The sequence below is a fragment of the Crinia signifera genome, chromosome 8, assembly GCF_055691185.1.
Source record: "Crinia signifera chromosome 8, ASM5569118v1, whole genome shotgun sequence".
NCBI classification, from domain to species: domain Eukaryota; kingdom Metazoa; phylum Chordata; class Amphibia; order Anura; family Myobatrachidae; genus Crinia; species Crinia signifera.
Window position 1 is genome coordinate 78,684,677 of NC_139224.1, and position 26,342 is coordinate 78,711,018.

The 26,342-nt window shown below is 43.5% G+C and overlaps 1 protein-coding gene across 4 annotated transcripts in view; it reads left to right on the forward strand.

The window, feature by feature from the left end:
* KIFAP3 (kinesin associated protein 3) overlaps nucleotides 1-26,342 on the forward strand; it is a 250,868-nt gene that overhangs the window by 194,872 nt on the left and 29,654 nt on the right. For 3 of the 4 annotated variants that reach the window (XM_083156696.1, XM_083156698.1, XM_083156700.1), the window contains 5 exons: nucleotides 4,267-4,392; nucleotides 4,955-5,053; nucleotides 7,704-7,789; nucleotides 8,358-8,547; nucleotides 23,265-23,364. In XM_083156696.1, the coding sequence (XP_083012822.1) occupies nucleotides 4,267-4,392; nucleotides 4,955-5,053; nucleotides 7,704-7,789; nucleotides 8,358-8,547; nucleotides 23,265-23,364 (601 nt within the window). The remainder of the gene's footprint in view (nucleotides 1-4,266; nucleotides 4,393-4,954; nucleotides 5,054-7,703; nucleotides 7,790-8,357; nucleotides 8,548-23,264; nucleotides 23,365-26,342) is intronic. The other variant, XM_083156699.1, reaches the window with a different exon arrangement.

The window sequence follows — 26,342 nt, forward strand, 5'->3', positions numbered from 1 at the left end:
GAATACATTCCTGCATAAAACAAGTTGCCATCCTATTAAATTAAAAGCAGGATTACCATATTCCCAGATGGTGAGAATGTGTCGCATTAATAGTGACCCCATTAAAGCAGGTATACAAATTGATGAATTTATTGATAATTGTTGTGATCGAGGTTACGACAAAAAAGAATTATTAAAAAATAAATCCAAGGCATTAGCAATCCCTAGAGAGCAGCTTCTTAAACAGCAGGATAAGAAAACATTGAATAAACATTTACCTTTTGTCTCTAGATATAATACTCAATCTGAAGACATCACTAGGGCCATAAAGAAATCATGGCCAATGATTAAAACGGATCCTTCAATTGGTCTCACTGACCATTCAATCATGCCCTGCTACAAAAGAAACAAAAATTTAAGAGATTATCTTGTCAAATCCGACATTACAGGCTTTGATAAAAGAGAACGTGAAACCTTTTTGACCAAAAATAGAATGGGATGTTTCAGATGCTCATGTGTTATGTGCAAATAATTAATAACAGGAGATCAATTTTTCCATCCATACTCAGGGAAAATGTACAAAATCAAACACAGATTTGATTGTAATAGTTCATATACTGTATATCAAATAATGTGCCCCTGTGGGCTTTCCTACATTGGAAAGACCCAATGTAAATTCAAGGAGCGGATGGCCGCCCATCGCTCTGCGATAAAAGCAGCCCTTATTAGTGGCTCTAGTGAGCAACCTGTTGCACGCCATTTTATGGCTCATAAACATCCTTTGAATAGTCTTAAATATCGTATGATTGATTGCGTACCTCCTATGAAAAGAGGAGGTGACCGCAATAAAGCTCTGTTAAAATTGGAAAGCTTGTGGATTGCTAGAATGGATACCATCAGTCCGAAAGGGCTGAATGAGTATCTGTCACTTACTTGCCATCTGTAAAGTTTAGTACATAATGCCTTAGATAACTGATCAAGGATTACATTTATGCAGCCGACTGGCATACATCTTTAGTAATTTCTTAAAACATTATGGGGGAAATTTACTAAAGGAAATTTGTAAAAAATAGGTGTATTTGTATACAGAAATACTTATTTTTTACATTTACTATCCCGAAAATACGGCAATTCATATTCGTATTGATAGCACATCAATACGACTACGAATTGCCGTATTTTCGGTATAGTAAATGTCAAAAATAAGTGTATTTCTGGATACAAATACACCTATTTTTTTTTAAATTTCCTTTAGTAAATTCCCCCCTATGTGTATTTGACTATCTGTAATTTCTCTTTATTAATTGATATGCATATTTAACGCATCCCTAATGATTCATTGTGTGTGTTTGATTTTTATCACATATACACATGATTTATTTTTGTGTTCTCTACTTGTATATTGATTTGCAGATGTTGCACTTTCTTTTTTTAATTATATGCTTTACACTGTAATATATATGCATGTCACTTATTTGATATAAATCTCTTTGGTCTGACTGATCGACATTTGTGCCGACACGTACAATCAGTAGTCTATGAGCGCCGCGGACGCTGTGTATCATAGCGACCGTTTATGTTGCGCTAGCGGTTACTTTGTGTCTTGTCTAAGACACCGTATCGCTATCCCGCCACCACAATTGAGCGGCGTCAGCGTGGTTGGTCCGTCAGACTGAATCCACAGGGTGTTCTTCTATTTAAGGTAACTTACATTTGTATACACTGTATCCTGATGACGGTTAATAAATAACCGAAACGTACTGTAGATGACCTAACTACAGTAGTCCTTGTCTATTCTTCAGTAACGTGAGTGCCACTTTGAAAATTGGTTTATGTAATTGCTGGGCAAACAAGACTTTGTGCGGTATATACTGGGGGCACCCGTTCAAGTGTTCAAGTTTTGTCTGAGTGCCGGATAATTTCGGCTAATTTCGGCTAATTTACTACTTTCGGCTAATTTACTATCAGCCAAATTCAGCTGATTTGCCGTTTTTACAAATGGCAACTTCAGCCGAATTTCTGCAAACAGCACAGGCTCAAAGTTCCCAGGGCCGTTTATACTCATGGGGGGAACTCATGCAGTTTTTTATAATAATTTCATTACTTCTCTATTTTGTACACAGAGAAGCCCCGTGCAAACTTCGTGCTTGTCAGTATTTCACTGCCAGGAAACTTGGCAACCAAATACGAATCACTTCTCCATCAGAAAATACAAATCCTAAGAATTCGTCAACTTTGTAAATTGCCGAATTCTTAGGTCATATTTTTGGGCCTATTGTACCAAGGATCAGCCGTAATCCTAGTAAATTTCCCCCGAATCTTAAAAACCGCAAGTTGTTGCTGGAGTGTGGCGTCCTACTACTCTCGCCCTTTGGTGAGATTAATTCCTGAGCCTTGTTGTGGGCCGGATAGTACGTGGCAACGGTGTTCTTATTGTCGTAACTGCCGAGGTTGTGTCTGGCTTATGGGTTTAGATAGTATATGGGTGCAGGGTTACTGGGGGCTCCGGACCTGGGGACTTGCTTGTGAGTAAACAGCTGTCGGGGCATTACCTGTATACATGTCTGTAGGAGTAAGGATCCCAGGAGCTAACGGTACCGGAATGGGTTTACAACAAGACCACCACCAGTATCCTTAGGTATGTGAAGCACACAGACAGATACGTATGGGGAAAATGTATTACTCTTTAAGAAAGGATGAGCAACCATTCAGATTCTAGCTAACATTTATTAAGTTCATTCTATTAACTGAGAGGTACAAGCCGAAACTGCTGGCGCTAGGCTATGAGGGCAAGGCTGTTTCGCTTGCTGGGTCCCTCCCTGTGATGTCCTGCAAAATAGCTAAATATTCCGGCTCTGAAACCGCTACTGTCTGTGATTTAGGCTCACACTTGCACAGAAGTGCAGAAACAGCCCAATAGCGATTTCTGCCAGTATGCAAATTCTCCACATGTCCTCTTCTCCATTATTTAGAAGGTTTGATACATCTCTCCTCCAATGTGATGTGCTAAATAAGTTAGTAAGGTAATATATTTGTCCACTTGATTTTTTTTTTTTTTGTGGGATGTTTCATAGTTTTGTTTCAACCTAGCAGTGAAAAGAAGTATAAATGATAACTACAGTTATCATTTTTACTTCTCCACACATTTTCCATATAATGAGTGTGCTTTTATAACTTCTCAGTGATTCCTAAGAGGACCATACTGGCTCACCATTCCATTGAGACTATCTTCACAGTAATCAATGCGACCGGAGAGTGAGGTTCTGTGGCGAGGGCGACTGGTTTCCATCGAGAATCACCAAAAACAAGCCATCCTTACCATCTAACCCCTCACCGGCCCCTCACCCTATTCTATGTACTGTTGGAATCCTCGCCGGCGAGGATTCCCCGAACGGCAAGGTCCGCTGCTAATGAAGTCAGCCTGCTGCATGTAACGGCAACCCTCGCCATTTTTTGATGGCCACACATTTGCCGTTTCCATCTCGCTGGCAAAACCCAGGGAATTCGAAACGGTGAGTGAGTCAGTTGAATACTGACCTGTGAGCTGTGAAGGTAAGCTATCAGCAGTGCTCGCTGTCACAGCTCGCCATAGGCATTGAATACACCCCGTATTGTAACCCACACTTTATTTCTAATGTGCCGTGCATGTTGCGTAACATTTACTGCTCTAGTTTTACAATTGTAATTATTGAAGTTGTACAACAAAAATAAACAATAGAAACAAACTTAGGCACGTAATCTACAATAATACATTAAAAAAAATTATACAATACATCCCTCGTGATGTTGATGGTGTAAATGTCCCAGAGATTTTTTTCTTGAATTACATTTTTCAGTCGGAAAGATTATCTCCTTAGTGTATATGAAGCAGAAATTGTAAACAAACAATGTGTAGTAAAGTCACAAAAAATCTTTCAGAAAAGAAGTGTTCATAGAAGTGTAAATTAATGATGTGGATCAAGATCAAGAAGTGGCAATTCCCCATTCACAATGATGAACATCAGTGTAAACCTGTTTTTCCAGAACTAAAGAGAATTAAAGGTCCATACACACTGGTATGGACAGGCAGTTTTGAGCGGCTTTCAGCTCAAAGTCGCCTAGTGTGTATGTGCCTTAAGGGGCAGCTTTTAGCACAACGTTTTGAAATACAATAATTTTTTCTGTTTTGTAATTGTTTAAGTTGCTGTATGTTAGTTCACTCATTTTATGCAGGATTTCTCTTTATAATCTTTGTATCAGTCTTTTCAGTCAGTTTTATTTTCAACTGTTTTCACTTGTTTGATTCAGGATCTGCAGAGGATGATCTTGTGCTGGAAGTGGTTATAATGATAGGAACTGTGTCCATGGATGACTCCTGTGCTGCCCTACTGGCAAAATCTGGAATTATTCCAGCACTTATTGAGCTACTGAATGGTAAGTGTTAACATTATTCTAAATAAAATCACATAAATTGCCCTTTTTTGTTTCTACAATATTAGTAGTATTCCACATTATTTTTTTTATTTCTACACTTTTTTGTGATATTCTGAATTTGTACACTGAAATACAGATTTTTATGATGCTTTAAAATCCACAATGTATTTTAATTTGTAAAATAAATTATAGCATTAGCATTAATTGGAAACAAACATATGCGATTGATGTTTGCAGTACATAATAATTTTCAACAGGTGTTAAGATAAGCCGCATACTACTTAAGGTTTGTTAATGTACATTAGATGTAGATAAAGATATAGGGGCAAGTTCTTTTTGTAAGACGGTTATAATTTCCTTTATTGCAATTTCAAGTTTGTTTCTTTTTTTCATCTGTAGCATTCTGCAGAAAGTAAAAAAAATCAGTACAAATTGAAATTGAACTGAGAAAAACACAAAAGTGTAAAAACCAAAGATAAATTATGTTTTTTATGTAGACATGGTATTCTAGTATGCCAAATATGGTTTGTAAATATAATTAAATAGTTGTTCTCCTTTACAGCCCAGCAAGAAGATGATGAGTTTGTATGCCAAATTGTTTACGTCTTTTACCAAATGGTTTTCCACCAAGCAACAAGGGATGTCATCATAAAAGAAACACGTATCCTTTTTATCTTAATTATTATTAACCATTATTTATATAGCACACACACATTCCTTAGTGCTTTACAAAGAATAGTTGAACATTCAATCTAAATTCCCTAACACATGTACACGCACACACATTCACTCTAGGGTTAATTTTTTTTTCATACCTTAAGCCAGTGTTCATTTTCATCTAGAAATACACCGCATAAATGTAATTTACATTTAAGGTGAATACTTAAAAAAAAAAACGAATTCTCATTTTTCAATATTGTATTAACAGAAATCATTGTGACAGACTATAGGAAACCGCTTGGTCATTACCTCATCTTGTTAGTTTGTTTTTTCAAACGTATTTTACTGAATGATAATTCTGCTGATTATTACACTGTTATGTGTTTGCATGTCAACTACTGTCACTTAGCATTTGGTGTAGTGAGCAGAGCAGCTTTGGAACACCCCTTTCAGCTCCATTTTAACAGGGAGCTTTTAGACTGTTAGCGTATAATATCTTTATAATACACCGATTGTGTCTATGTCTGGTAGTCAAATTCTGAACAGTTTGACTCTTCCTTCACATGACCTACTGAGATATGTGAGTCTGTTGCAGCCATAATTGCCTATATATTATATTATCAGAAGAACAATGAGTAGCATTTACATTTTTAAAATGTCCTCAAATTATTACTTGTTATTTAAAGGGTGGGGAAGAAAATTTGTTAAAAAGGAAAAATAAATTAAATTGCTGCTTAAAGTAGCCTTAAATCTAGTATCTTTATAATGTGAGCCCCTGTATAGAGGGGATACGGTCACTAAGTTGACCCTGTTTAGGTTGACATGCTTTGGAAAGTGGACACCTGAAATAGGTTGACATGGCTAAAGTCGGCAGGGTTGGAAGGTCGACACAAGCATTAGGTCGACAATGTCAAAAGGTTGACATGAGTTTTTCATGTTTTCATTTTTTAGCCAACGTGCCCACAGGCGGTATTTCATGCCCTACCATCCATTATGGCATGGTGGGAGAACAAAATAGTGTGCCCGAAGCATGCTGAGAGCAGCGAGTCATGTAAGGGACTCATTTCACTTTGACAGTATTCATGTTGCCCATGTCGACATTCGGGGCAAAAATATGAAAAACGCACTTCCACCTTTTGACTGTCAACCTTGCCATTGTCGACCTAATGCTTGTGTCGACCTACCAAAGCATGTGCAAACCCCGGGAAAGAACGGCATTGGCGAGGAGAAGCCGATCCTCTACCATAGCCAAAAATTACTGCCCAGAAATTGCAAGTATTCAACTGTAGAGCAAGAGTGCTTCTCAATTAAGGGGCCAAGTCGGCCTCTTCCCTGATGTTTGAGGTTTGCGCATGCATGTTTATGTGCATGTGGAAACCCCTTTTATGTGGTGTGGACATAGAGCTGGAGCAGGGAAACGCTGGGTGTTTCAAGGGCGTCCCCAAGAAAATGCTGGGCGTTCCCCTTGGACCACAGATGCCTGCTCGGGCTGGGCAGCTGATGTCACATGACATCAGCGTCCGCTCCCTCTTCGGTCATCTCCACCTGAAATAAAACTCTGTTTTCACTGATGAGTATACGCAGCTTAGTGAACAGTTTTGAATCATACATTAGATACGACCAGAAGCTCTTTGCAAGATTTCTGAGTGAAAATATGTAACAAAAAAGTTGTCCAAGAGCCAAGGACCACTTGTGGAGAGATTCAGAAAGATGTGGAATTAGCAGGTACTCAGCTGCCATGGCCTGTATACACGCTCAACACACAAGAGGCCATTGGTCACATGAGAACAAAATGTAACTCTTTGGATGCCATAATACACACCATAGGCCAAATGTAATAAGGTGTGAGAATCAGAAAATGAGAGATTTTTGGAGCGGTTTTCCACTTTTTTAAAGCGGCAATTAATTACATGGCAAAATCAACCTGATTTTGCTGTGTAAATGATAGCCACTTTAAAAGAATGGGAAAACTCTCCCAAAATCTCTCAGTTTCTGATTCTCACACCCTACTACATTTGGCCCCATGTTTGGAGTAGGATTGGCACTGCAAATCAACCCAAATACACCATACCAACAGTGAAGTTTGGAGGTGGGAAGACCATGGTATGTGCCTGTTTTTCAGCATACGGTACTGGCATACCTATGTAACTGAAGGAAGGATGGATGGAAAAATCTTCTGCCATCTACCAGGGTGCTGAAGAAGAAACAAGGGTGAACATTTCAGGAAGATTGATCCCAAACTCAAATTTGGGTTGAGCGACCGATATTGGTGTTTTAAGGATGGCACTAAAAGTGGGTATCTTAAGGTACATACACACAGTCAGCGACTTCCCCTGTTGTCTGTACATGCAGCTCAATCCTGACTATTGGGGTATTCAATGAGCCAATATTTCCAACAGTCGGAAATATTGATGCACATCTATTCAATCTCAGCCGTTTTCAGATGTCTTTCCTCCATGCAGATTCCACTTTTTAAAAATGGCTGAGGGGTTATACTATAAATCAGGGGGCCTGGTCTTGCAGTGCAAGTGATCGCTCAGCCCTGTGTGACCAGATGGCCAGTCCGGCCCATGTAGTTAATCATATTTTTTGTTCTCTATGAAAGAAAAAACAGACCATTTTATGTATTTTCCTTAATCCCTCCATTGAAGAGGCTCCTGCTTATTTGATAGATTTAATGCATGATAAAAATGCAGAGATCCGAAAAGTGTGTGATAACACCCTTGATATTATAGCGGTAAGTTAAAATGCCTCATTTTTGCCCATCTTGTATTTTATTTCTGAAAAGGAAAAAATTGGAAAATGAGAATTCTGGTTCCAAATGAGTTTTTTAGATTTTGATATTGTAAATTATTTCCATGCATTAATGAAGGTGTTCAAGTTGGACATACAAAAATTAAACTGACCATATTATATAGCAGGGGTGGGGAACCTCAGGCCCGGGGGCCATATGCGGCCCCCGTAGCCGGTCTGAGTGGCCCTCCCACCCGCACAGCGGCTTTGCCGGGAGTCAAGTACAGGGGAATTCTAGCGATAGGTCGGTAGTTCTCGCGAGATTCCTCTTAATCAACAGCACCCGGAGACTGTCAGTCCTATTCAGCGGCAGCCGCCGGAGCGTGGGACGGCTGCAGCAGGACAATTTGTAAGAGACATTTTTACATATGGCCCCCGAAGGATTTTTTCCCCATACAAACGGCCCTTGGCACAAAAAAGGGTCCCCACCCCTGTTATATAGTATTCCAATGTGTTTTTTCCCTACACATGTTCTTTGTTATAGATTTAAACTTTAATAGTTTTCCTTGCAGGAATATGATGAAGAATGGGCAAAAAAGATACAGAGTGAGAAATTCCGCTGGCACAACTCTCAGTGGCTTGAAATGGTTGAGAGCCGACAAATGGATGAAAAGGAGCAGTATCTTTATGGAGATGAACCTATTGAACCATTTATCCACGAAGGAGACTTACTGGAAAGACCTGACTTGTATTACAGTGCAGGTGATAATATAGTGTGCTATTCATCTGAAATTATTCTTCCATTATAAAGCTTAAATTAAAATATTGTAACAAATAGATATCAAGTGACCACTGGAGACTAAATTGCTTCACATTACAGTAAAATTCTACATCACCTGAGGCCCAATTTCACTTGAAAGCCTATTGGGACCTTATGGCCCCCTTTAAGTAGCCACTGTTTTATGAATGGGGACCCCTACTATTGGGCAGGGATTCAAGGAACATGAGACAGTCACTTTGCCATTGTCCTTTTGAAGGAGTTAGGCATCACTAACTGCTAAAACATGACCCCCAGTGGTGGATTTAGGGGGCTTTTAGCAATACAGAATAGGGATATATTGCTTTCATTTTATGGGGGGCAACATCATGACACCCTGTATGGAAAGTACATTTTTTTAGACCTCATTTTGACAAGGGCTTTTCCCTTGATCCTTCTTAAATCAGCCTTAGCAGGCATCTTCTCAAAACAACAAAACTTTACTTAACACATCAGCTCTGGGATTACAAATACCAACATGTATCACAGTAGTAGTAGAGTATCTCACATGGTGAGATATGCACTATTTTTCTATTCAATTTTGCTTCTAGAAGCAAAATCGAAAAGAAAATCGAATGTTTTTTCTACATTCGATGCAGATTCGATCCCACTGCGCGCTCCTTTGTAGTGTAAATCAAATAGAAAAATAGTCTTGGCAGGCAAGACTATATAGTACAGATCTGCATTTTGGGTACCATTCGATACGATCCTGAATCGATCCCAATCGAATTTTGGTTGAATCGCAAGACAAATCGCACTGTGTGTACCCACTAGAACTGTCCTTTTGTTTATTTTTTTGCTTTCCTACTTTGGTTATGCAGATTCAAACACTTGTTTTCCGAGGGAACAAACCTGGGTTTTCCTCTATTTAACCTTTTGCTAACTGCACATTGCTTTTCCACCACTGCTATTATCACCAACAACTTTGCAGACACCTTCAATTTTTCTTCCTCTCCAAAGGGAAAATGATTCACATAAAACATTACTAGCTAGGCCTGGTCATCATCTAAGGTTGCCATGGGTTAGGTCGACAGGTCATTAAGTCGACATGGGTAAGATCGACAGTCAAAATGTCAACATGAGGTTTTTCACTTTTTTGTCCCGAATGTCAACATGGGCACTGCGTCTGCTCGCCTGGCTCGCTACGCTCACCAAGCTTAAGGCATGGTGCCTCAATACGCTCGGCACACTATTTTATTCTGCCACCACACCCTAGTGCAGGCATGTCCAAACTATGGCCCTCCAGCTGTTGTGAAACTACAAGTCCCATCATGCCTTGCCATAGTTTTAGCATTCCCTAATAGCAAAACTCTGGAAAGGCATGATGGGACTTGTTTCACAACAGCTGGTGGGCCATAGTTTGAACATGCCTGCCCTAGTGGATAGTAGGGCATGAAATACCGCCCGTCAGCACATGTCGGTTCAAAAAAAAAAAAAAGGGAAAAACCACATGTTGGCCTTCCCCATGCCGGACTAACGATTCTGTCGACCTAATGACCTGTAGACCTAACCCATGTCAACCTTCAGTTGGTGACCTAATGGTTGGTGACGTAGTGACTGTATCCCCTAGCCAGATGCAGGGATTGTAAAGCAGTGACTGTGCTATCAACAGAGATCTGTGTGGTGGCACCACTTGTATGACCTAGCTTTGGCCCTGTGGAAGAGATCCTCTCTGCCACAATTATATTGAACTGCATATGCAAAGATTTGTGTCTAAATAATGTTTGTCTGATCTCATTAGCATCAAGTCCAGTAGCCCTGGCGTTAAAGTCCATTGCTACTGCTGCAAAAGTCCAGTAATACTGCCGTTAAAGTCCAATGATATTGCTGCACAAGTCCAGTCCAGTGGCACTGACGTCAAAGTCCATTATACTGCATAAGTCCAGTCCAATGATACTGCCTTTAAAGATTATGGATAACCAAAATTTGGAGGATAAACTAGCAAAAGAACAAGAACCACTTCCTCCTTGTGCTGAAGCTGCTGCCACTAGTCATGATGACATAGAACATGAAATGCCATCAATGTTGTCTGCCAAGGCCGATACCCAATGTCACGTTCAGTAACTTGAAGAAAAAAAAAAAAAATGTAAATCGGTTGAAGAGAAGCTTAAGCTTGTCAATATGCCATTTACGACACAGAGTGGCAACGAACGGCCAAGACCCTGAGCTATGTTCATCATGAATAGTGGTTCAGCTTCACATGATGATCTAAGCCCCCCACCCCCCCGCTACAAAATTTAAGAGAGTTAAACTGTCATCAAAAACACAAACATCTGTGCCTTCTAAAGACATGGTATCGCAAATCCCCAAGAAGAGTCCAATGGTGTTGGAGGTTGCGTTCCGTGACCTTCCCATCACTGTACGGAAAGAGGTAGCTCCTTCCACCATTTGCACACTCTCTGCATATGCTGGAGGGATCACCCACAGCCCAATTCCTGAATTTGATTGAAGGTGTCAATGTTGTACATAAGGAGCAGGGTATTGATGTAGCTGGCGCTGAAGAGGAAGTTGACGAGGAGGATGCTGCTGATGGTGATGTGGTTTCTTAAATGAGACATGAGCGAGACAGTTGTTGTCCGTGGTATGTAAAAGGCCATCGCCAAGCCTGGGCAGAAGATCAAAAAATCCAACTCTTTGCTCTGGAATTATTTTTATCCAGATCCGGACAACAATTGTCTTATGTATAGTTGCAATAAGCAGGGGTAAGGCTTTTGGCAAATTAGGGACATTCTCGCTTATATGTCACCTGAAGTTCGTTCATAAATCACTGTTTAGTTCAGAATCTGTGGCTAGGACCATAAGCAGTCCAGTGCAGGGAGGCGCCAGACTGAAGAGGCGCTCAAGCTTCTGAAGGCACACTGAAGAGGCGCCAGACCGAAGGCACTCTGCTTCTGCCGGGACACGGTGCCTCCTGTACTGAAAACTCACCTATTCATCAAAGCATACCCTTCCACTGCATGAACTAGCTGGTATTTCGACCCCTTGTCTGTTTATATCCTGCTATCTAGCCACCACCCACTTGCTTGTACCTCTTGTAATCTGTCTGTCTCCCCTAGATTGTAAGCTCCTCCGAGCAGGACCCTCTTCCCTCTTGTTGTCAAGTCCTCTTCTCTTCACATTTACTCACAGCTCTCCTATACTCAAGTTTGTGGCATAATGTGTAATAGGCATTGCAGTGGGTTAAAACATGTAATAGGAATTATGGTGGTTGCCAATGTGTTATGGGCGCTACGGTGTGTGGCAATCGTGTGTAATAGGATTTACGGTGTAAATTTTGCTGCGCGCCTACATCACTATCACTGGTTTTGGTGTATGTGTGTGTGGTGGGGGGGTACCAATTCGTTTTCTAACACAGGGAATCAAAATGTCTACATATCTACATATGGAATTGCTGCTATTAAGCCCATTATGTGTTTTTTGATTGTGCGCCTTCAGCAGGCATTGAGGGCGCAAATTTTTAGTTTGCAGGGGGGCGCCGAACACCCTAGCACCGGCCCTGCCAGTAAGTCACTCCTCGTCAATTTCCTCCTCGATCCGGATCAGAGGTAGTCCTGCAGGCCATGTCACCGACATGACTGACTTCTCTTTTATCCGGGATTCCTCCAGACTATCCTGCAGTGCTACGCCTATTACTGCTGCTGCTGGGAGTCATTCATCACCCCAGAGGGGAAGTCGGAACACCACTACGTCAGCAATTGACTGTCCAACAGTTGTTTGCAATGAAGACTAAGTACGACATCGGTCATCCTATGGCAAAGAGGATAAATGCGGCCCTGGTGTTAGATGTGCATCTGGTATCGGCCATCAGTGTATTGGGATTTAGACAATTGATGGAAGAATTTTGTCCCTGATACCAAATTCCATCTAGATTCCACTTCACTAGGCAGGCGATGGGTGTGGTACGGGACTCCGAAAGTAGGGATCCCGACAGTCATTATCCCGACTGCCCGGAGTCAGACAGCATGGCGAGCGCATAAAGCCCCTTGCAGGCTCGCTGCGCTCGCCATGCTGCGTGCACAGTGGCTCGCTACGTGAGCCACCTATACTATTCTCCCTCTATGGGGGTCGTGGACCCCCACGAGGGAAAATAGCGGGTGGCCGTCGGGCACCCGGCTGTCGGCATTTCGACAGTCGGGATCCCGACGTCGGGTAAACGACTGTCGGGATCCCGACGTCGGGGTAAACGACTGTCGGGATCCCGACGTCGGGATCCCGACGTCGGGGTAAACGACTGTCGGGATCCCGACGTCGGGGTAAACGACTGTCGGGATCCCGACGTCGGGGTAAACGACTGTCGGGGTAAACGACTGTCGGGATCCCGACGTCGGGGTAAACGACTGTCGGGATCCCGCCGTCGGGGTAAACGACTGTCGGGGTAAACGACTGTCGGGGTAAACGACTGTCGGGGTAAACGTCTGTCGGGATCCCGACGTCGGGGTAAACGACTGTCGGGATCCCGACGTCGGGGTAAACGACTGTCGGGGTAAACGACTGTCGGTATCCCGACGTCGGGGTAAACGACTGTCGGGATCCCGACGTCGGGGTAAACGACTGTCGGGATCCCGACGTCGGGGTAAACGACTGTCGGGATCCCGACGTCGGGGTAAACGACTGTCGGGATCCCGACGTCGGGGTAAACGACTGTCGGGATCCCGACTGCTGAAAAATTTTCCTTAGTGCCCTGAAAAATGGGGTTGTACCCACTATTCAAATAACCACAGACATGTGGACAAGTGGTACAGGGCAAACTAAGGACTATATGACTGTGACAGCCTATTGGGTAGATGCATAACCTTCCGTTGCAGCAGCACCAGTAGCAGCATCTCCAGAACGCCAGCTCGTTCCAAGGCAGACAATGTTGCATATCACCGGTTTCACTAAGAGGCACAATGCCAACAACCTCTTAGAGAAACTGAGGGAAATCATAAAGCAGTGGCTTACCCCACTAAGACTCTCCTGGGGATTTGTGGTATAGGACAACAGCAGTAACATTGTGTGGGCATTACATATGGGGAAATTCCAACATTGCCATGTTTTGCCCACACCATATATTTGGTGGTGCAGCATTTCTTAAAAGTGACAGGGGTGTGCAGGAGATGCTTGCAGTGGCCCGCAAAATTGCGGGACACTTTCGCCATTCTGCCACTGTCTACCGAAGACTGGAGCGCCATAAAATACTCCTGAACCTGCACTGCCATCACCTCAAACAAGAGGTTGTGATGCACTGGAACTCCACCCTCTATATGCTGCAGAGCATGGAGGAGCAGCAGAAGGCCATTCAAGCCTACACAGCCACCTACGACATAGGCAGAGACAAGGAGAGGGGATGCACCTGACTCAAGCACAGTGCAGACCTATTTCCGAGTTGTGCAAGACTCTCCAGCTGTTTAAACTTGCCACACATAAAGTCAGTTCCGACACTGCCAGCTTGAGTCAGGTTATTCCCCTGGTCAGGCTGTTGCAGAAGCAGCTCGAGAACATGCAGGAGGAGCTAAAGCGCTGCGATTATATAAAGCATGCAGCTCTTGTGGATGATGATCTTCATGCGCTTTGCCAGGATACCGGGGTGATCAGTCTATTAATGTCAGAGGTGGTAGCAAGATATGAGCGCTAGGGACAGGTGTGCCGTGCTGTGTACAGATTGCTGTACGATTCCTAAATTGACAAAGCCGCCTGAGCGCGGCGAAACGCGTCTTTGTGAGGAGTCTTATGAGCACTGGTAGCTGAGGACCTGAGGGGCACACTTACGGCATCTGATCTGTGACATAAGATTTGATTTCTGGCTGAATCTTCCCCCCGGCAATCTGGTCCCCTCTACAGGCATCCACAGTCGGCACAGAGCGCTCCCCAGCAGCTGCCGCATATACGGAGGACTGTGTTCAACGGCATTGCAAACAGGAGCAGTGTACACCTGAATTCCAACAGGAGTCTACACCCGCCGGAGCTTGTGCACTTCAGCCTACAGTCGGCTCGCTGGCCGGTGCAGTAGCTGGATGAGCACTTGACGCCGCAAGGCGATTGGCAAAGTGTACACACCAAGCAATTTGGCACACACCGTGAAGATTGTGGGAGACAGTGCCGATTATCATCAAATGACCAACACTACTAACCATTATTGGTCACTTCACATCTGACAGATAGCAAGGGATCTATTTGCCTACCATCTGTTCTGTTTGAGAGGACTTACCAATCATCGCCCACCCCACAATTGTGCTTTGGGAAATATCCCTCCAATCGTGTGACTGAAACATCTATCCAATTCACGCAACCAATTTGTCCAATCAGGACTTGGTAACTATAAGTTACATTCTTACCACTATGCAATTGCATTAAAATGGCTTTTTAATATATAATTGTGGTTTTGCATGCATGCAAATTTATTGTTTTATTATCTTATGCTCTTTTGTTATTTGTTTAATAAATTGTTTTAGTGTACAGAAGGCGCCCACTGGTCCTTTTCTTTATTAATGTCAGAGGAATACATTCTGACCACCGTGCTCTATCCTCGGTTTAAAGCATATGTTGTGTCTCTGTTTCCTGCGGACATAAGTCTACATCGTTGCAAAGACCTGCTGGTCAGGAGATTGTCATCTGAAGTGGTCAGTGACATGGCAACAGCTCCTTCTTAATTTTCTCCCACACCTGTGGCTGCAAGGAAACAGCTCAAATTTCTTACCAAACCTGCCGGCGGTGATGCAGGAGCGAGTTTGGACATCTGGTCCAGACTGAAGGACCTGCCAACGATTGCCGGCATGTCTACTGTCGCTGCATTGGATGCTGTCACCATTGAAAAAATGGTCTAGGATTACTTTGGTGACAGCATCCAAGTAGACATATCAAGCAGTCCATACCTGTACTGGCAGGAAAAAAAGGCAGTTTGGAGGCCACCTGAGGCCACCTTAGTTGTCCTCCCTTCAGTGTGTACTCTGAAATAGTTTTTAGTGCGGTCGAGAACCTAGTCAGCGAGTGGCATAGGAGGTTGCTTCCACAAAATGTGAAGAAGATGTTAATCAAAATGAATGATCAATTCTTCAATGAAGAATGTGATGGTGGATTCCAGCATGGATGTATTCATAATCTTTCAGGATGAGGATGTACGTACTGAAGGGAGTGAGGAATCGGAAAATGAGAATGAGGACAACATCTTGCCCTTTTAGAGCCAGTTTGTACACCGAAAGATGATTTGCTTCTTTTTTTTGTGGGGGCCCAAATAAACCAATCATTTCAGCCGCAGTTGTGTCAGACCCTGTCGCTGAAAGGATTGGTTTGTTAAAGACAGTGTGCATGTCCTATTGACGCAACATAAGGATGGGAGGACAATTCCATCTTGCACCTCCTTTTTTGGGTGGTATTATGTGCTCTTTGGGGCCTAGTTTTTCAAATTGTCCTTGTGCCCATTTGAGTCTGGCTCAAGACACACAATTGGTACCACACACACACACACACATTAGCTGCACTGTGCTGTCTACTTTATTTTGTGGAAATCTCTCCATTGCATTTGGGGGAGCCTAGTTGCTTCAATTGTTGTTCTACTTTCTTATGTATGAAGTGTTTCCAATTCTACTAGATTGTAATGTTATTGCTTTGTGTTTTATATTAATGTATATAGTTTTCTTGTGTTGTGATCCTCTCAATGTGCAGTGTTGTGTAATATGTCAGCACTTTAGAAACTATAAACTATATTATGGGCCTGATTCTGGTTCACTTTAAAAAGCAAATTTTCTCTCTAATGGACAAAAATGGGCACTTCAGGTGGGGCAGATGTAACATGTGCAGAGAGAGTTAAATTTGGGTGGGATGTGTTGAAACTGAAATCTAATTTGCAGTGTAAAAATAATGCAGCCAGTATTTACCCTGCACAGAACAAAAGGTATTTGTGTATTATCTGGGCGCCCGATTTTTTAATCTTAGGGCATTGTACAACAAAAAAACCGGTCGCATCTCATGCGATCATATCGCATGCGATGCGACGTGATTGGACCCGCTGGTTGGTCACCCCTCTTGATAAAGGTGCGGAGGCACCGAAACGGCCGTCGTGGAGACGCTGCCTGATTATGCTGACGATGCTAAGTATAGCCTCAATTAAGCCTGTTGGGTATTTGTTATTCTGACATGATCATGGCTGATTTTTTGTTGTCTGTTGGACAATAAACATGTATTAATTTTTTTGCAATTGGACTGGTGCTGGTTTTTCCAATACGTTGGGATCTGTGAGCATATGTGTGTGTGTGTGTGTGTGTGTGTGTGCGTGCGTGCGTGCGTGCGTGTGTGTATATGTAGATACATACATACAGCTGTTCACAAATTGTTTTTAGCCCATTTATACTACGCACTGCACTATTGTTATTGTATTTCTTGTTACTGCACCTCACTGTTGTATTTCTGCATAATAAAAAAAGAATGGACCCTTTCATCCATTTAGATTTTTTTAAGTTTTTTCTTTTCAAATGTAACATGCCAACACATGTTGGCCACGCCCCCAATTCATTACCGGGGGGGGGGGTGTCGCGAAATATGCCCTTGCTCCGGGCACCACGGCACCTAGCTACACTGCTGCGTGCCAACAACCTCTTAGAGAAACTGAGGGAAATCATAAAGCAGTGGCTTACCCCACTAAGACTCTCCTGGGGATTTGTGGTATAGGACAACAGCAGTAACATTGTGTGGGCATTACATATGGGGAAATTCCAACATTGCCATGTTTTGCCCACACCATATATTTGGTGGTGCAGCATTTCTTAAAAGTGACAGGGGTGTGCAGGAGATGCTTGCAGTGGCCCGCAAAATTGCGGGACACTTTCGCCATTCTGCCACTGTCTACCGAAGACTGGAGCGCCATAAAATACTCCTGAACCTGCACTGCCATCACCTCAAACAAGAGGTTGTGATGCGCTGGAACTCCACCCTCTATATGCTGCAGAGCATGGAGGAGCAGCAGAAGGCCATTCAAGCCTACACAGCCACCTACTACATAGGCAGAGACAAGGAGAGGGGATGCACCTGACTCAAGCACAGTGCAGACCTATTTCCGAGTTGTGCAAGACTCTCCAGCTGTTTAAACTTGCCACACATAAAGTCAGTTCCGACACTGCCAGCTTGAGTCAGGTTATTCCCCTGGTCAGGCTGTTGCAGAAGCAGCTCGAGAACATGCAGGAGGGGCTAAAGCGCTGCGATTATATAAAGCATGCAGCTCTTGTGGATGATGATCTTCATGCGCTTTGCCAGGATACCGGGGTGATCAGTCTATTAATGTCAGAGGTGGTAGCAAGATATGAGCGCTAGGGACAGGTGTGCCGTGCTGTGTACAGATTGCTGTACGATTCCTAAATTGACAAAGCCGCCTGAGCGCGGCGAAACGCGTCTTTGTGAGGAGTCTTATGAGCACTGGTAGCTGAGGACCTGAGGGGCACACTTACGGCATCTGATCTGTGACATAAGATTTGATTTCTGGCTGAATCTTCCCCCCGGCAATCTGGTCCCCTTTACAGGCATCCACAGTCGGCACAGAGCGCTCCCCAGCAGCTGCCGCATATACGGAGGACTGTGTTCAACGGCATTGCAAACAGGAGCAGTGTACACCTGAATTCCAACAGGAGTCTACACCCGCCGGAGCTTGTGCACTTCAGCCTACAGTCGGCTCGCTGGCCGGTGCAGTAGCTGGATGAGCACTTGACGCCGCAAGGCGATTGGCAAAGTGTACACACCAAGCAATTTGGCACACACCGTGAAGATTGTGGGAGACAGTGCCGATTATCATCAAATGACCAACACTACTAACCATTATTGGTCACTTCACATCTGACAGATAGCAAGGGATCCATTTGCCTACCATCTGTTCTGTTTGAGAGGACTTACCAATCATCGCCCACCCCACAATTGTGCTTTGAAAAATATCCCTCCAATCGTGTGACTGAAACATCTATCCAATTCACGCAACCAATTTGTCCAATCAGGACTTGGTAACTATAAGTTACATTCTTACCACTATGCAATTGCATTAAAATGGCTTTTTAATATATAATTGTGGTTTTGCATGCATGCAAATTTATTGTTTTATTATCTTATGCTCTTTTGTTATTTGTTTAATAAATTGTTTTAGTGTACAGAAGGCGCCCACTGGTCCTTTTCTTTATTAATGTCAGAGGAATACATTCTGACCACCGTGCTCTATCCTCGGTTTAAAGCATATGTTGTGTCTCTGTTTCCTGCGGACATAAGTCTACATCGTTGCAAAGACCTGCTGGTCAGGAGATTGTCATCTGAAGTGGTCAGTGACATGGCAACAGCTCCTTCTTAATTTTCTCCCACACCTGTGGCTGCAAGGAAACAGCTCAAATTTCTTACCAAACCTGCCGGCGGTGATGCAGGAGCGAGTTTGGACATCTGGTCCAGACTGAAGGACCTGCCAACGATTGCCGGCATGTCTACTGTCGCTGCATTGGATGCTGTCACCATTGAAAAAATGGTCTAGGATTACTTTGGTGACAGCATCCAAGTAGACATATCAAGCAGTCCATACCTGTACTGGCAGGAAAAAAAGGCAGTTTGGAGGCCACCTGAGGCCACCTTAGTTGTCCTCCCTTCAGTGTGTACTCTGAAATAGTTTTTAGTGCGGTCGAGAACCTAGTCAGCGAGTGGCATAGGAGGTTGCTTCCACAAAATGTGAAGAAGATGTTAATCAAAATGAATGATCAATTCTTCAATGAAGAATGTGATGGTGGATTCCAGCATGGATGTATTCATAATCTTTCAGGATGAGGATGTACGTACTGAAGGGAGTGAGGAATCGGAAAATGAGAATGAGGACAACATCTTGCCCTTTTAGAGCCAGTTTGTACACCGAAAGATGATTTGCTTCTTTTTTTTGTGGGGGCCCAAATAAACCAATCATTTCAGCCGCAGTTGTGGCAGACCCTGTCGCTGAAAGGATTGGTTTGTTAAAGACAGTGTGCATGTCCTATTGACGCAACATAAGGATGGGAGGACAATTCCATCTTGCACCTCCTTTTTTGGGTGGTATTATGTGCTCTTTGGGGCCTAGTTTTTCAAATTGTCCTTGTGCCCATTTGAGTCTGGCTCAAGACACACAATTGGTACCACACACACACACACACACACACACACACACACACACACATTAGCTGCACTGTGCTGTCTACTTTATTTTGTGGAAATCTCTCCATTGCATTTGGGGGAGCCTAGTTGCTTCAATTGTTATTCTACTTTCTTATGTATGAAGTGTTTCCAATTCTACTAGATTGTAATGTTATTGCTTTGTGTTTTATATTAATGTATATAGTTTTCTTGTGTTGTGATCCTCTCAATGTGCAGTGTTGTGTAATATGTCAGCACTTTAGAAACTATAAACTATATTATGGGCCTGATTCTGGTTCACTTTAAAAAGCAAATTTTCTCTCTAATGGACAAAAATGGGCACTTCAGGTGGGGCAGATGTAACATGTGCAGAGAGAGTTAAATTTGGGTGGGATGTGTTGAAACTGAAATCTAATTTGCAGTGTAAAAATAATGCAGCCAGTATTTACCCTGCACAGAACAAAAGGTATTTGTGTATTATCTGGGCGCCCGATTTTTTAATCTTAGGGCATTGTACAACAAAAAAAATGGTCGCATCTCATGCGATCATATCGCATGCGATGCGACGTGATTGGACCCGCTGGTTGGTCACCCCTCTTGATAAAGGTGCGGAAGCACCGAAACGGCCGTCGAGGAGACGCTGCCTGATTATGCTGACGATGCTAAGTATAGCCTCAATTAAGCCTGTTGGGTATTTGTTATTCTGACATGATCATGGCTGATTTTTTGTTGTCTGTTGGACAATAAACATGTATTAATTTTTTTGCAATTGGACTGGTGCTGGTTTTTCCAATACGTTGGGATCTGTGAGCATATGTGTGTGTGTGTGTGTGTGTGTGTGCGTGCGTGTGTGTGTGTATATGTAGATACATACATACAGCTGTTCACAAATTGTTTTGAGCCCATTTATACTACGCACTGCACTATTGTTATTGTATTTCTTGTTACTGCACCTCACTGTTGTATTTCTGCATAATAAAAAAAGAATGGACCCTTTCATCCATTTAGATTTTTTTAAATTTTTTCTTTTCAAATGTAACATGCCAACACATGTTGGCCACGCCCCCAATTCATTACCGGGGGGGGGGGGGTCGCGAAATATGCCCTTGCTCCGGGCACCACGGCACCTAGCTACACTGCTGCGTGTGTGACATAAATGAATCTGTATCATGTTGATGTACTCTATTCTGCATTGCTTTTATTTGATACATATGTTGACAAATAAGTTTGTGTGGAATTAATTCTTCTTCTTAGGGTTCTTGCTTTTGAAGGGAATACCAAGGAATTGTAAGGAATTTCTGATAGTACAAGGTTAAGACATATTAAGTTTTATCACCATCAGTTAAGATTATAATAGCAACAAACATATATTCAACCACATTTTATTAGAGCAGTGTGTCCCAAGCATCTTCTTAGCTGTACTGAAATGATATATGAGACAGGATTGAACACATTTTAAATGCGTTGCCGATTTTTGCATACAACCAATGCGTTGACAAGAGTATAGACAAGTTTTAGTACATTTGTTTTGTTCAATGTATAAATCCGGTTTGTGAGACAACAGTCGGGTGCCGGACGGGGTCCCGACAGTCGGGATCCTGGCAGGCATTTACCCGACGTCGGGATCCTGACTGTCAAAACACCGACAGCCGGGTTCCCGACGGCCACCTTCTATTTTCCCTCGCTCGGCATGCGTGGGGATTTGTACGTGAACACATCCCCTAACATGAGGCAGAAATTGTTCGATGGTCTCTGATCATCTAATGATTTTTCTACCCTTCTGTAATAAAAGTCAGTCTAGACTGACTTCTACTACAGCAGCAATCTGCTGAATTCGGAGCTGGAGCTGACATCACCTGATGTCAGCCTCATGCCCCAAGCAGGCATCGCCTGCATTCTCAGGGGAACACCCAGCATTTTTATGGGAATGCCCATAAATCGCTTGCCATTCCCCTGCTCCAGAACCCTGCCTACCTCCTTCCTTACCCTTATAGAGGGAACACCTTATAGTATGTGCATTCATACTTGCAAATGCACAGACCCCCACCAACGAAAATGTGGCCGCATTCAGACCTTACCGAAAGTGTCTGAATCAGTCCCATAATTCATTATACACAGCCACCCCATATTAAATTATACACATCTCACCCCATATTACCTAATACACAACCCCCCATATTACATAATACACAGCCACCCCATATTAAATTAATGAATGCGCTAGATGTGTCCTGTTGAGGGTGATGATGAACACGGACATGGGGAACATATATTTGCTGAGCCATTCAGCGGCGCCACTTGATCATTGCAACAGCCAGCTAGGTAAACAAGTAAAATAGTACAAATATGAAACATGACAGGGGAGACACAGGGTACATATATTTTCTGAGCTACAGAGCACCCAGGCAGCAATTCAACGGTGCAACAGCCAGCTAGTTAAACAAGTAAAAAACAAAACACGACAGGGGACACAGGGTACATACTTTTGGCTGGGTGACACATGTACTAGGCAGTTATTAGCAGCGTCATCTTGACTTTGCTACTCACAAGGCAGCAGTGGAAGGGCTCAACAGGCCATCTCCCCTTCAGTACACCATGGCCAGCATGGATGGATCCAGAGGCTGACCTGCTGTAGGGCTGGGGGTGGGCCAGCGTGTCAGGGGCCCTGGCTGCAGCTGGAGGGAGAGCCAGTGCAGGGGGGAGGACGAGGGGAGAGAGTCAGTAAGGTGGGGGGGGATAGTCAGTGAGGCCGGGGGCGGAGTCTGGTTTGAGGTCCACTGCCCCACAGTTGCTGGAGCCTCCTCCCTTCGGGGGCCTCCCGGGTTACATTTTTTACACTGATTTTATATATATTCTCCACAGAATTAAAATTGTAATGGAATTTATCCAACATTTAAGTCACATTACTAATATTAACCTACCAAGTGTCAGATAAAATGAACACATGATATTTTTGGGTAAAAAAAGTCTTGCACAATCCAATAACAAATGCCCGGTTGCAACTGCGATTCATTAACTCTTCAGTCTGAAAACTACAGTATGTGTTTTGCGTAAAAAAGAGTGGTGATATTGCACTGAATCCCCCCCTCCCCCCCATGGTAGATAAGATAGCATGGCCCTAAGCACAGTGTAGGAGGCTGTTAGTGGCCATATGGACTGTGTAGGAGGCTGTTAGTGGCCATATGGACAGTGTAGGAGATTGTTAGATCCCATATGGACAATGTAGGAGGCTCTAGGTGGCCATGTGGACAGTGTAGGAGGCACTGGGTGGTCATGTGGACAATGTAGGTATAAAATCAACTCCATGCGTAGTTGGATAGTAGGGGTATGAAAAAATGGGGTGCATTTAACATGGGAGCCCAGATAATACATAAGTACTGTTTCTTTTTGCATTGCAATAAATCAAGTGTTTTGCCTTTCTAGGTAGTTTCTGTAGTATCCTGTCATATTCCCAAATTAATTCTCTTTTTAAACTAAACGTGTGAGTAAATAAGCTTTATAATGTGTTAATTATGAAATCTGTAAATATTGTACAACTAAATGATCACTTTTCATGCATTCCTCCTAGAAGGACTGATACCACCTGAAGGCGCAGTGAGCCCAGACTTTTTCAATGACTATCAACTTCAAAATGGTGACCTTATTGGGCAACACTCTTTCAGCACAGGGTAACTATATATACTTTATATATTTTTTTTATTTTGATTTGTGCCCTTCCCTGGATTCAGCTCTTACAGAATGTGGGGAGTTCCATGTTGCTCATGTTATGGATGGGTAACTTCCTTATCATAAATTACTGAATGTAGTGCTATGTCATTGGAATACATAGCGTAATGCAATAGTAAAGCTTAATATATTTTTCTCGGGTATGGATCATTGGATAGACAGCAACTAGGTTGACAAGCATTAGGTCGACACCACTAGGTCGACATGACTGAAAGTTGACATGGGTTAGGTCGACAAAGTCATTAGGTCGACATAAGCATTAGCCCGGCATGGGGAAGGTCGACAATCAAAAGGTCGGCATGGATTTTTTCACGGGGGTTTTCTGTCCGGTATGTGGATACATTCGACATGGACACTGAAACGTAGAACCGCATCCCCTCGAATGGCTCCCTGCACTCGCCGTACTTCAGTCTTGGTGCATCGCTACCCTCGGCACACTATTTTATTCTCCCACCACACCCTAGTCGGTTAAAAAAAAACGTGAAAAACCTTTTGGCTGTCAATCTTAAGACATATAGGGTGACATTCTATGGGATGAGCGTTTTTCGCACGTCAGTTTTTCGCCCATTATCACACTTTTCAAATCGCATTTTTGCCTTGGATTCGCATATTTAATGAGGTGCGTGTTCCGGCAAGAAAAGTGCGATTGAGTGCGATAATGGGCGAATTTCCGGCATGAAAATGTGCGATTTTTAGGCATGAAAATGTGCGAATTTGAGGTTATGTGCGATTTTGTGTTTGTATAAAAAAAAAAAAACTACAGCTAACAGCTTCTGTCGCGCTGACTCCCTGCGCTACACAGGCTGAGAGCGTCTTCGGCTTATGTGTGTCCATGGAGATGCATAGCTCAGCCAATCAGGGCTGAGCTATGCGTCTCCATGGAGACGCATCGCCCAATCACCCTCTCAGCCTGTGTCGCGCTGGGACAGCGCGACAGAAGCTGTTAGCTCCATCGGAGAAAGCAGGTTGTCCCCGCTGTCAGTGCGGGGGTAGCCGGCTCTGCTGCAGAAGGGAGACCGGCACTGGATCCTGGATCGGTTTGGTGTAAAAGTGAGATGTGTGTGTATGTAATAAAGTTATACTTCTCTGTGTGTGTGTGTTTTCTTTTAACATTCTTTTTACAGGTGGACTACAAGTCCCAGCGGGCCCATTAATGCCCCGCATGCTGGGACTTGTGGTTCTCCAAGTCCCAGCCTGCGGGGGAGGTCTGCTGGTACTTGTAGTTCTCCTGTATAAAGCAATGTTAGGATTGAAAGATTTTACCCCATCAGGCCGGCGTCCACTGGCCAGGGACGCCGGTGACAGCCCCGGGCTTCAGCCCTGGACGGGTGAAGCCTGGGGGGGGACCCCTTTATTGGGGGGTCCCCACTCCTCCAGGTACCCCGTCCAAGACTGACCAGCCATGGTGCTCATGGTACGGCCGGGGGACCTTATGTAAAAAGTGTCCCCCGGCTGTGGCATGATACTGCGGGGTGTTGGAGCCCGGTGCTGGTTTCAAAATACGGGGGACCCCCTGATTTTTTGTCCCCCGTATTTTTGGAACCAGGACCGGTCCAAGAGTCCGGGGCTGGTTTCAGAAATATGGGGGACCCCTACGCTTTTTGTCCTCCGTATTTTTGGAACCAGGTCCGGCTCAATGAGCCCGGGGCTGGTTATGCTCAGGAGGGGGGACCCCACGCAATTTTTTTCAAAAAAACTAAACACATTTTTTACCACAGAACCATGCACAGATCTCAATGATCTATGCAGGGTTCTGGCCAACTCGCATATCAGAACCTGGTCTGATTTTTTGGCGATTTTAAGACCCATTTCCCAAATTCGCATCTCATTAAATATGCGATTTGTATACTTTTCAATGGGAAAACATCTGGATGCGAGTTCCGGCGTGAGTTAAAATCGCACTTTGTAAAAGTGCAATTTCGCGGCAAAATCTGCGATTTTTGCCATTTTTTCGCATCTCATTCAATATGCGAAAATGGGATTTCGGCCGTCTTTTGCAAAAATTTCGCCAAAAAACACAAATCTTATCCCATAGAATGTCACCCATAATCTTCCCCCAGCCTTGGGGACTACCCTATTTAGTGATAGGCACTCTTAATTTCTAGTCCCTTGTAATACTGTTTTTACAGTACTTAGTAGTCAGCAGAGACAGCGATACCAATTGCGATACATTGAACTTACACATAAACACTTTCCAAAATACTTAAAATAAAGTATAAGATACTTAGGGGGTATGCAATCCAGAATCACGGCTGTCGATCCCTCCCGACAGCTGTGATCCTGTCCCGTTTGTGGTCTGATGGACTGCAGAACGACAGACGGGATTCAATGTCCCGCCTGCCGATCAGCGCAAAGGAGGCGTGGCCACGAAAACGTCCATGGATTGGCGATCTGTGGCTGGGATCGCGACAATCCATGGCCGTTATTGGCAGAATGGGCCCAACAGCTACTAAAGTCGGGCCCGTTCTGCCGTGATCCCGCTTCAATGCTGTCACTAAAGACAGCAGTGTATAGGGAGCCGCTGCTATTTCCCCGTTGGAAATAGCAGCGGCAGATTGCATACCCCCTTATGATATATAAGGGTGAATATAAAGTTTTAATTTGATTAAATATTAAATATTGAATGAAATCAAATCAAATTGACTTTCTTATTCACTCATGAAATCCATCAAATTTGAAATCAATTTGGTTTGGTTTTAACTAGTGATTTTGTGTTTGGTTTAGGAACTCAATTTCATAATCACAAAAAATTGAATCTTAATTTATTCCTATTAATGCAAATATATCACAGGCAAAGAGCTGCTGTGGTTCTTCTAATTCTGGTTTGCGTACATACTTGATGGTTGGGAACTTGAGCATGCACAGGGCCCATTCTGCTGCATCTTCAATGCATCCTACATAGTCGCATACAGTGACCCCT